The 13034-nt window shown below is 46.1% G+C and overlaps 1 protein-coding gene across 1 annotated transcript; it reads left to right on the top strand.

The window, feature by feature from the left end:
* Positions 1-331: 331 nt before the first annotated feature.
* Positions 332-12829, top strand: LOC124623064 (glucose dehydrogenase [FAD, quinone]-like). Its single transcript, XM_047148856.1, has 2 exons — positions 332-688; positions 11279-12829. The coding sequence occupies exons 1-2, from the start codon at positions 332-334 to the stop codon at positions 12827-12829; spliced, it is 1908 nt and encodes a 635-aa protein (XP_047004812.1).
* The last annotated feature ends 205 nt before the right edge of the window (positions 12830-13034 follow it).

Here is a 13034-nt window from a genome sequence, read left to right as displayed (position 1 = left end):
CACAATACGCCAGTCACTACTCTTGATGAACTATGATATCGTGTTGAAGCTCCATGGGCTGCTGTACCTGTACACGCCATCCAAGCTCTGTTTGGCTCAATGCCCAGGCGTATCAAGGCCGTTATTACTGCCAGAGGTGGCAGTTCTGGGTACTGATTTCTCAGGATCTATGCACCCAAATTGCGTGAAAATGTAAATGTCAGTTTTAGTATAATATATTTGTCCAATGAATACCCGTTTATCATGTTTATTTCGTCTTGGTGTAGCAGTTTTAATGGCCAGTAGTGTAGATGTCGAAATTTTGAAGAAATGTAAATGTTACAGTAGCGACATGTGGTGCGTGTCCAGAGGCAGCCCTGTCCTGATGTGTCCACCCGCGGCTGCAGCCGCTCTTCAGGCGTGCGCTTCGGGCGGGGGCGGCAGTGTCGGCGCCTTGTTCTGGCAGCTGCTGGCCTCCCTGACGCATGCGCAGTGCGCACTCGCCGACCGCAGTGCCTTCCCGCGGGACGCGCCGCCCCCGTTGGCGGAGTACGACTTCGTGGTGGTCGGCGCCGGGTCTGCGGGGGCGGCGGTGGCTGCGAGGCTCTCCGAGAACCCCGGCTGGAGGGTTCTGCTCCTGGAGGCGGGCGGAGACCCTTCCCCAACGTCGGATGTCCCCGGTCTCTCTCTGACATTGTGGCAGACCGAGGTACGTCCCCACATCCTACATCCCCGTCTGCGTCTACGTCCGTAATCTCCAAAACCACCGTGACGTGGATGGCACGTGGTACTTCCCACTGCATTTCTTTCATCCCAGTCACGCATGAAGGAGGGGAAAAACGACGGATCGAATGGCTCTGTGCGCGAAGTAATCAGATCAATCTTGTTTTTGTAGTCCCTCTATGGGAGCGGCATGTAGGAAGCTGTGGTAAATTCCTACTTTCTACGCTTCATACTAGTAGGGGAGAGCGTTCTACCTTGGAATACTTTTCAGACTTTTGCCTTTAGCCAGGCCTGTGATTCAAATTTTTTTTCTTATTCCATCTTGCAATGATAGTATTCACTTTTTGTGTGCTGCAGTTCTTCGCTCAAATTACAAAAATTATTCCAAAATACAATATGGCCACGAACCTAGGAACAAATTTCCTATTCAAGTCACAAAGCGCTACAATTGAGAAAATCTTATCAATATGGCTCTTAATAGTGAATGTGCTACATTGTAACTCGGTGAGTCGCCGAAAATCAAAGAAAGACAACAATAGTGGTGAACGAACAACGAAGACAACACAACAGAACGACAAGTTCCAAGAGTGAATCAAACCAAGAGCCTAAATGTAGCACTATCAGGAACTAAGCAATAGTACAATGGGCAATACGAGAGAGCAGCGAGGGCACCTGTGCTATGCATTCTGGCGCGCTTTGAACTTGTTGGGCTGTATTGGGGGAAGAGACCAAACTACGAGGTCATCGGTGTCATCGGATAAGGGGAGGACAGGGAAGGAATTCAGCCGTGCCCTTTCAAAGGAACCATCCCGGCATTTGCCTGGAGCGATTTAGGGAAATCACGGGAAACCTAAATCAGGATGGCCGGACGCGGGATTGAACCGTCGTCGTCCCGCATACGAAACCAGTGTGCTAACCACTGCGCCACCTCGCTCGGTGAACTTGTTGGGGTTGTGATACCAAATCACCCTCCCCCCGGCCCCTACCGAAATGGGCACGTTGGACCTGAAGTGACCTTCTTGATGTTTTGGAGAGTGAACAGCCAGAACGGTTTGTGTCCCGGTGGTGGAGCCCACCAGCTGGAAGAAGGTCCGTGGGACGTCGAGTAATACAATGGGGAACGGCAGTGTGGGAGATGAGTGGGTCTATGCTGCATCCACAGGAACTGCCGGCAGTGGCCTGGAGTGCAAACTGTACTCGTTTGGTTGAGGGATTTTCAAGGGTGTGCAGTCGTACTCCGAACTTCGAGTGACCCATCAATGGTGGCGCAATCAGTAGTTGGGATGAAGTTGGCTGGTATGCTGATGCTCCAAATGCCTTGGAGTAACAACTCCCATGTGTGGCCACCACCATAGCTGGCATCCACGGATGTTTTGCGCCATATGAAAGCGCTCAGATCTCTGAATCTGGGGGGAGGGGGAATTATCCAGCATGTTGGATCAGAGGTTCTGAGGCCTGTGGTGCTAGGAAGTGCAGGAGAGTATGCAGCTGCCCCGTATGGAGCAGCTCTGCTGGGCTGTGGTCATTGACACGTTCAGTCCTGTAAGTGCTCAGGAACGTTGTGAGTGCCTCTGCAGTAGTGTATATGCTCACTGCTGTCAACATTTGCTGTTTAAACATCCACACCATCTGCTACACTTCACTATTGGACGATGGATGAAGAGTGTGTTTAATGCTATTGGCATTGCAAAACTGTTCAAAGGCCAATGCCATGAACTAAGGCCCACTGTCAGACATGAGGATGTGGGGAAGCCCTTCGATGGCGAGAATTTGTATAAGTACATTGAAGATGGCGTTTGTAGTGGTGGACGCCATGCTAACCACATATGGTAGCTAGAATAAGCGTCCAGGACAGTGAGAAACATAGAGCACAGAACGGACCACCAAGGTCCATATGAGGTCTACACTACTGGCCATTAAAATGGCTACACCAAGAAGAAATGCGGATGATAAACGGGTATTCATTGGACAAATATATTATACTAGTACTGACATGTGATTACATTTTCACGCAATTCGGTTGCATAGATCCTGAGAAATCAGTACCCAGAACAACAACTTCTGGCCGTAATAATGGCCTTGATATTCCTGGGCATTGAGTCAACTAGAGCTCGGATGGCGTGTACAGGTACAGCTGCCCATTTAGCTTTAACACGATACCACTGTTCATCAAGAGTAGTGACTGGCGTATTGTGACGAGCCAGTTGCTCTGCCACCATTGACCGCACGTTCTGAATTGGCCAGGGCATCACTCGAACATTTTCTATATCCAGAAAGGCCCTTACAGGACCTGCACCATGCGGTCGTGCATTATCCTTCTGAAATGTAGGGTCTCGCAAGGATAGAATGAAGGGTAGAGCCACGGGTCGTAACACATCTGAAATCTAACGTCCACTCTTCAAAGTGCCGTCAATGCGAACAAGAGGTGACCGAGACGTGTAACCAATGGCACACCATACCATCACGCCAGGTGATACGCCAGTATGGCGATGACGAATATATGCTTCCAATGTGCTTTCACCACGATGTCGCCAAACACGGATGCGACCATCATGATGCTGTAAACAGAACCTGGATTCATCCGAAAAAACGACGTTTTGCCATTCGTGCACCCACGTTTGTCGCTGAGTACACCATCGCAAGGGCTCCTGTCTGTGATGCAGCGTGAAGGGTAACCGCAGCCATGGACCCCGAGGTGATAGTCCGTGCTGCTACAAACGCAAAAAAAAAAAAAAAAAAAAAAAAAAAAGAAAAAAAAAAAAGAATTCAAATGTGTGTGAAATCTTATGGGACTTAGCTGCTAAGGTCATCAGTCCCTAAGCTTACACACTACTTAACCTAAATTATCCTAAGGACAAACACACACACCCATGCCCGAGGGAGGACTCGAACCTCCATCGGGACCAGCTGCACAGTCCATGACTGCAGCGCCTGAGACCGCTCGGCTAATCCCACGTGGCCTGCAAACGTCGTCGAACTGTTCGTGCAGATGGTTGTTGTCTTGCAAACGTCCCCATCTGTTGACTCAGGGATCGAGACGTGGCTGCACGATCCGTTACAGCCATGCGGATAAGATGCCTGTCATCCCGACTGCTAGTGATACGAGGCCGTTGGGATCCAGCACGGCGTTCCGTATTACAACCCACCGATTCCATATTCTGCTAACAGTCATTGGATCTCGACCAACGCGAGCAGCAATGTCGCGATATGATAAACCGCAATCGCGACAGGCTACAATCCGACCTTTACCAAAGTCGGTAACGTGATGGTACCCATTTCTCCTCCTTACACGAACCATCACAACAACGTTTAACCAGGCAACGCTGGTCAACTGCTGTTTGTGTGTGAGAAATCGGTTGGAAACTTTCCTCATGTCAGCACGTTGTAGGTGTCGTCACCGGCGCCAACCTTGTGTGAATGCTCTGAAAAGCTAACCATTTGCATATCACAGCATCTTCTTCCTGTCGGTTGTATTTCGCGCCTGTAGTACGTCATCTTCGTAGTGTAGCCATTGTAATGGCCAGTAGTGTACATATCGGCAGGGAATTGGCCATGGGCCGAAAGACTGAGGCACAATAGACTGATTTTGGGCACACACGGGACAGCTGCGCACCGCGGCCTCCACATCTTTATTCAGTGCTGACCAGTAGTCACGTCGCCTGTGAACGGCTTTCATCCAACACATACCTCAATGCTCACAAAGGAGGAGTTCCAAGACAAGGCAGCATAAGGTAGTTGCGATGATAATAGGGGCGTATTCTTCTCAGTATCCAGCTGTAGAACACTGGAGATAACAACAAATGATGAGAAAGGCGAGCCTTGGTCCAGAGTTCTGGACCAGCAGATTTTGAAAAAGAAGTGGGCCACCCATGTAGCACATGTACGTAACATGCCATAACATAGGGTCATCAGCACATGTCTGCAGTGACTTGAGTATCAGTAATGGGAAACCCATCCAAGGTGTGTTGTCATTCTAAAAAATGGTTCAAATGGCTCTGAGCACTATGGGACTCAACTGCTGAGGTCATTAGTCCCCTAGAACTTAGAACTAGTTAAACCTAACTAACCTAAGGACATCACAAACATCCATGCCCGAGGCAGGATTCGAACCTGCGACCGTAGCGGTCTTGCGGTTCCAGACTGCAGCGCCTTTAACCGCACGGCCACTTCGGCCGGCTGTTGTCATTCTACATCAGTGAGAAAGATTTCCTGTTGGTCAGATGTTCAGTCTGGTCCTGAGGGTAGATGAGAGAGCCAATCCACGTTTGCATGTTGTGCAGTGGGCTTGTGTTCAATAGTTCAGTGATAAGAACTGAGGAAAAGAGCCTAACACTGGAGCCTTTGAGCCATCTGCTCTGGAAGCCGAGAGTGTGGCACAAAGAGTGACAGCCACTCTTTGTAGCCAGTAATGAGGCTAAATTTAGTCCCAAAGAGGTACAGGTGGAATTTCTTAATGACAAAGATGATCGCGAAAGCCTCGATGTGAGAGTAGTTTCTCTGAGCAGGTGTCATTGCCTTCAATGTATAGGCGATGGGTTTTTCGTTACGGTGCACAAGCACTGGACCATTTCCGTAGCGGGAAGCATCACCCACCAAAACAAACGGATGTGATGGCGGAAAAGGCGTAAGGCAGGGCACTGAACATGACACGTGCGTCAGCTAGGTGAAAGCATGCTCATGGGCAGCCAACCAGCGGAACTAAACGCCCTTCTTCCGCAACTGGTTGAGTGGATGCGTACATAATGTGTGCTACTTTTGGAAGGAACCTAGAGTAATAATTCACCTAACCCAAAAAGGTCTGAAGCTCCTGTAGGTCTTGGAGACGTGAGAGGTCAACAGCTATCACGTTGCGAGTCAGTGGGTTGAACCCTTCTTTGTTGTCAAGTGTCCAGCGTATTCCGCTCTCTCCTGAAATAATGGGCTTTTATGTAGGTGGTACTTGAGCCCTGCAACATAATAAAGGGGATGCATAAGTTGGGGATGTGGTCTTGGTGCATAGCCCTGTCACTATCGCGATTGTCGGGGAATGGAATGGGGCTGCAAATACGGCTGCTCCCTAGCTGTCTTCTAACTAGGGTGTGATCTCCTACCCTTTCTATAGCCAGGCATATGCGTTGAACACCTGTTAAGTGCATAATTAAAATACTCTCGATGCTGCTGACCGACAAGTACAAATTGGTTCAAGTGGCTCTAAGCACTATGGGGCTTAATATCTGAGGTGATCACTCCCCTAGACTTAGAACTACTTAAACCTAACTAACCTAGGGATATCACACACATCCATGCCCGAGACAGGATTGGAACCTGCTACCGGTTCCGGACTGTAAACCCTACAACTGCTCAGCCACAGCGGCCGGCGACAAGTATAGATGTTAACCCGGAGGCTGATGTCAAAATGTTCAAATGTGAGTGAAATCTTATGGGACTTAACTGCTAAGGACATCAGGAATGCGTGTGTCAAGTTCACCAAAATTCATAAGTTTTTACTCATACCTAAATACGGTTCATTGGTGGTATCTTCCGAATAGTTACGTGCCGTTTTAATTATTACTCGAGCCCTCAATAGCGATACTGAACACGCTATAAATTTTCATAGTTGTTGAATGCTGAAGAACATCGATTAATATTTAGAGAATCGATCAGTGAGCTAAAACACGGCCTAGTCCTGATGTGATGTTCACTCGACACTAGCGGAGCTCCTAAGTATCGGATGCCACAAAATATTCAGAGACCCGACTGGTTTAAACACAGTTAAAGTCCAGTGGCACTGTTTCAGAATCAGCCACCTAAACGTCGTGAAAATAATTAGAGTGCAGCCTGATCATATCAGAAACTAAGTCCCGTTGCCATCCCAAAGCACACTTCAGAATGCTCAAAAATAAACAGAGCCCCACTGCAGCGCTTCTGCGGCTAGGTGCGGCGGCACTCGAATGGAAACAGCTACGGTTTTGCGGCAAAGTCCCGTTCGCTTGCAGAAACAATCACCAAAAGACACAACCCGTGAGAAACACAAGTCCCTCCTGTGTTCCACACCGATAATACCCTAAGTCCGGATTCGTCGTGAAAATTCTGTCTTCCGTTTGCGTGCACACGTGAAAAAGTTCAACACTTCTGGAACCGCAAAACTATCACCAAAGTGTTCTGGAGCTATGTGTCAGCTCTGCTTAAATACGCTCCATCCGAATTTCTCCAAGCTACGCCACGTAACTGCTTTCCATTGATCGCCACTTCTTTGCATAACGTTTTACATCGAAGAACAATTTTAATTCTGTTTGCGGCATTATATGCGCACTCAAATTCTTACCAAGAAACCTATGTTCCACAAATTTATAGCTGCAATAGTTTGCCCAGAATTAATGTTTAATGTGTTGTAATTATCTTTGCAGAGTGCGAAAGCAGTTTTTGTCCATTTGTGGTACCAAATAACATTACAGTTCTTTATAAGGCACGACTTCCCATACGGATTTGGAGTGCTCTTTTTGATACACTGATCAGAATTTACGTATTTGTAAAGAATAAACAAATATGGGCAAAACTATGCAAAAATTATTAATAAACAAAATAACGCCACAACAACTACAAATATCACAAACTAATGATGTTGAGATGTGTTCATCGACACCCACTATCATCCACTGCCTTTCTGTTCGTGTATCTGTCTTGTATTATTTGTTTTCATTAATTATTAGAAACAAATTTTAAAAAAACCTGATGTTTTACCAAAGAAATATTAATGCTGCAAGCTATACAAGTATATCAGTCGTTATATTCCGAAGAGACCTTAACAATTAGCACTCGTTGTGCTCTGTACCTGCATCAGTTCAAAAGTTATAAATTATTCAACAAATTTCAGATATTGTAGAGTACTTAAAGCAATTGTTGAATTTTGATATTTGCGCAGTAAAGTAACGGATAATGGCCGAAGTAGAGAGGATATAAAATGTATACTAGCAATGGCAAAGAAAATCGTTCCTGAAGAAGAGAAATTTGGTAACTTAGAATATAGATTTTAATCTTAGAAAGTCTTTTATGAAAGTATTTGTATGGAATGTAGACGTGTATGGAAGTGAAACATGAGCGATAAACAGTTTAGACAATAAGACAAGTGAACCTTTTGAAATGTGGTGCTACAGCAGAATGCTGAAGTTTAGATGCATAGATCACGTAACTAATGAGGAGGCACTGAATAGAACTGGTGAGAAAAGAAGTTTGTGGCACAACGGATTAGAAGAAGGGATCGGTTGGCAGGACACATTATGAGACTTTAAAGGATCACCAACTCAGTATTGGAGGAAAGTGTGTGTTGGGGGGGGGGGGGGGGGGAAGTCGTACATGGGGACCAAGAGAAGTATAGAGAAAGCAGATTCAGAACGATGTAATTTGTAGTTGTTATTTGGAGATGAAGAGGCTTGCACGGGATAGAGCAGAATGGAGATCTGCATCAGACCAGTCTTCGGACTGAAGAAAACAACAATAACTGGGTCTTTAAACAAGGTTATTAGACTGACACCAACAAAAGTAAAGTAATTACAAGAGCTGAAATGACTCAGCCGATACCGATTAAACTGAATTAATAAATGAAATGCTAAAAGTAATAGATGACTATTACTATTCTGGAAGCACATACTTTGGAAGTACATTTAATTGAAAATGACCGAAGCAAAAGAGGATATAAAATAAAGACCGCAAATAGCAAGAAAAGAATTTTTGAAAAAGAGAAATTTGTTATCACACGATGTGAATTTGCCTGTCAGTAAATCTTTCTTGAACGTATTTTCTGTTGTGAAGTGTAATGTGAAATAATATTTGGACAATAAGAGTTACGGACAAATCGGAATATAAGCTCTTTACATATACTACTGGCCATTAAAATTGCTACACCAACAAGAAGTGCAGATGATAAACGGGTATTCATCGGACAAATATATTATACTAGAACTGACATGTGATTACATTTTCACGCAATTTGGGTGCATAGATCCTGAGAAATCAGTACTCAGAACATCCAGAACAACCACCTCTGGCCGTAATAACGGCCGTGATACGCCTGGGCATTGAGTCAAACAGAGCTTGGATGGCGTGTACAGGTACAGTTGTCCATGCAGCTTCAACATGATACCACAGTTCATCAAGAGTAGTGACTTGCGTATTGTGACGAGCCATTGCTCGGCCACCATTGACCAAACGTTTTCAATTGGTGAGAGATCTGGAGAATGTGCTGGCCAGAGCCGCAGTCGAACATTTTCTGTGTTCAGAAATGCCCGTACATGACCTGCAAAATGCAGTCGTGCATTATCCTGCTGAATGTAGGGGTTCGCAGGGATCGAATGAAGGGTAGAGCCACGGGTCGTAACACATCTGAAATGTAACGTCCACTCTTCAAAGTGCCGTCAATGCGAACAAGAGGTGACCGAGACGTGTAACCGATGGCACTCCATTCCATCACGCCGGGTGATACGCCAGTATGGCGATGACGAATACACGCTTCCAATGTGCGTTCACCGCGATGTCGCCAAACACGGATGCGACCATCATGATGTTGTAAACAGAACCTGGATTCATCCGAAAAAATGAAGTTTTGCCATTGTGCACCTAGGTTCGTCGTTGAGTACACCATCGCAGGCACTCCTGTCTGTGATGCAGCGTCAAGGGTAACCGCAGCTATGGTCTCCGAGCTGATAGTCCATGCTGCTGCAAACGTCGCCGAACTCTTCTTGCAGATGGTTGTTGTATTGCAAATGTCCCTATCTGTTGACTCAGGGATCGATACGTGCCTTGACGATCCGTTACAGCCATGCGGATAAGATACCTGTCATCTCGACTGGTAGTCGAGATCCAGCACGGCGTTCCGTATTACCCTCCTGAACCCACCGATTCCATATTCTGCTAACAGTCATTGAATCTAGACCAACGGGAGCAGCAATGTCGCGATACGATAAGCCGTAATCGCAATAGGCTACAATCCGAGCTTTATCAAAGCCGGAAACTTGATGGTACGCATTTTTCCTCCTTACACCAGGCAGCGCCGGTCAACTGCTGTTTGTGTAGGAGAAATCGGTTGTAACTTTCCTCATGTCAGCACGTTTTAGGTGTCGAAACCGGCGTCAAACACGTTTGAATGCTCTAAAAAGCTAATCATTTGCAATCACAGCATCTCCTTCCTGTCGGTTAAATTTCGCGTCTGTAGCACGTCATCTTCGTGGTGTAGCAATTTTAATGGCCAGTATTGTATGTTGCTGCAGATGAGTGTTGGGAATTTGATAGCTAAGAACATCTCACTAGTGCTACAGATGAATGTTGCGAATTTGGTTGATAGGAACATGTCACAAATGAGAGTAACCAGTGTGCTAGGACCACTGTTGTTTGCTGTATACATAAGTGATTTGGCGAACAGTGTAAGCAGCAGTGTGCAACCGTTTGCTGTTGTTGCTGTGGTGTATCGGAAGATGTCGTCGTTGAGTGACTGTAGGAGCATACAAGGTAACTTAGAGAAAATTTCTAGTTGGTTTGATGAACCGCAGCTAGCTCCAAATGTAAACAAAAATGAAAATTAAATGCATATGAGTAGGAAAAACGAACCCATAATTTTCGAGAAAGCATTGTTGTGTGGTGCTTGAAATAGTCAAATCGATTAAATATCTAGGTGCAAAGTTGTAAGCAACATAAAATGAAATGAGCGTGTAAGTATCATAGTGCGGAAGTACGAATGCTTTACTTCGGTTTATTGGGAGGATTTTACGAAAGAGTGGTTCATCTGTAAAGGAGACCGTATGTAGGACACTAGTGCAACCCATTGTTGGGCACTGTTCGAGTGATTGAGATGTGCACCAGGTCAGATTAAAGAAAGATATCGAAGCAATTCAGAGGCAGGCTGCTAGATTCGTTACCGTACGTCAGAACGACGCGCAAGTATTTCAGAGTTGCTTCAGGAACTCAAATTGTCATCATTAGAGGGAGGAGCACTACTGCGAAAATTTAAGGAACCGGCATTTGAGGCTGACTGCACAGCGACTTTGCTGCCGAAAACGTACATTTTGCGTAGTGACCATGAAGAACAAATTAGAGAGATTAGGGCTTATACGGAGGCAGATAGATAGATGTTTTTCCCCTTGCTCTGTCTACAAGTGGAAAAGAAAGGATACGGCTAGTAGTCGTACAGAGTACCCACCGCCACGCACCATACGTTGGCTTGAGGTATATGGACGTAGATATAGGTGTAGAAAACGTACTGACTCCTCTTGAGGGGAAAAGTGAATTGCTTCAAAATTTGGCCAAAGGGTATAATAGATTCGTAAGACAGCTCCTCATTGCATCTCAGAATATTTAATTTTGTAATTTAAGTATTAGTGGAAAAAAGTGAAGTGGGCGTTCAAGTCTTGACCACAGTAGGGAGGTTTAAATGGATGTAGGCTGCAGTAGTTATCCAGGGGTAAGGAGATTTACACAGAGAGGCTAGCGTGAGACCTACATCAAACCTGTCTTCAGCCTGAAGACCACAACAACAAACCCAACTAATTATATAAGATTTCACTGAATATCAGAAGGGGCATAAACAAATGGATAATTTTTGTTCCAGATGGATTGGGCGTACCAGACTGAACCGGAAGGTCGCGCTTGTCTGTCACAGGTGGATGGAAGGTGTGCTTGGCCACGAGGCAAAGGCCTCGGTGGTAGCAGTTCAATCAACGGCATGACATATATCAGAGGCAGCCCACAGGACTACGATGGCTGGGCAGCACTCGGTAACGATGGCTGGTCGTACCAGGAAGTATTGCCCTTCTTCAAGAAGCTAGAGGCCTTTGAAGAGGAGGAACTGAAGAAAAGACCGCACATGGCAAGTGTACATGGGCGCAGTGGTCCTATTCACGTCACGAAACCAGAGCGCCTAGATCCTGCCTTTGAGACACTAGACGCCGCTGCCAAAGAACTAGACTACAGAATTATTGAGGACTACAGTGCCGAGTCCCATGTGGGGTTTGGGAATACACACTGTTCCATCAGTAATGGTATGAGGTGGAGCACAGCTCGTGGATATTTATTGCCAGTGACAGAGAGGTCGAACCTGCATGTCCTAAAGTTTGCATACGTAACCAAGGTTCTGATTCGGGAAAAGGACCAGGCAGCATACGGCTTACAGTTTCTCAAAGACGGCACTATCAAGGAAGTTAGAGCAAGAAAGGAAGTAATACTGTCAGCAGGAGTTATCAACACACCTCACATACTGATGCATTCTGGAATTGGGCCAAAAGCCCACTTGGATAAGGTTGGTGTACCAGTGCTGAAGGATCTCAAAGTAGGTTACAATCTTCAGGACCATCTGGTTTATTTTGGACTATGTTACACAAGGAAACATTTGGTGGGAACAACAGCTGAAGAGAATTTCTTTAAATATTTGATGAACAGGACAGGTTCTCTTTCAACACCAGGACTCATTTCTTACACAGGGTTCACAGTGACAGATAAAGCGCCACCTGTCCTTCCTAGTATCGATACAACTAACTACCCAGATATACAGCTCATGTTTTCGCTTGCCCAACGCACCACTAACATCTTTACTGCCAAAGCTCTCACTTTGGATGAAGAAACCACGAACGCCCTGAAGAAACTTGTTGAAAACGAGGACGTGATATTAGTTTCGTTGGTATTATTAGCGCCTAGGAGCCGTGGTCGCATCAGGCTGAAGAGTACCGACCCGTCGGACCTGCCACTCATCTACCCTGGCTACCTTGAGGACCCTGATGACTTCGAGAATCTACTTGCTGGGGTGGAGTTCGCCCAGAGGTTTGGCTCGACAGAGGCGATGCAGAAAGCTGGTTACTCTGTAAAGCAGTTCCCTCTGAAGAACTGCAACCGCTCGTCGCTGCTGAAACACGACTACTGGCGATGCGCTGTGGCACACCTCACCAGCTCAGGGTACCACCCTGTGGGCACCGCCAAGATGGGGCCCTCCGCGGATGCAGACGCGGTCGTTGACCCGTGGCTGCGAGTCCACGGCGTGCGCAATCTACGTGTAGCTGACGCGTCCGTCATGCCAGTCATTGTTCGCTGCAACACCAACGTCGCCTCCATCATGATCGGCGAGAAGTGTGCGCATATGGTGACTGAAGAGTGGCGGCACCACTCCTAGGGGTGGACAAACAGAACTTAGACGAGAGATCCTTACATAGAAGGTAGGACAAAAGAAGGGCTTGAACTGCGGTACCAAAGGTATCATTTCTATTAAAAGTAATATAATTTGAGTTCTGAGCCGGAATGTTAATTTCCAGGTTTTAAAAAGGAAGTCAGTGCAAAATAAATTGAAGAAAATAATTTTAAGTGCTTTTTTAGTTAAT

Source organism: Schistocerca americana, chromosome 7, assembly GCF_021461395.2.
Source record: "Schistocerca americana isolate TAMUIC-IGC-003095 chromosome 7, iqSchAmer2.1, whole genome shotgun sequence".
Taxonomy (NCBI): domain Eukaryota; kingdom Metazoa; phylum Arthropoda; class Insecta; order Orthoptera; family Acrididae; genus Schistocerca; species Schistocerca americana.
Note: the sequence above shows the minus strand (reverse complement) of the source record. Positions and strands in the feature narration are given on the sequence as shown.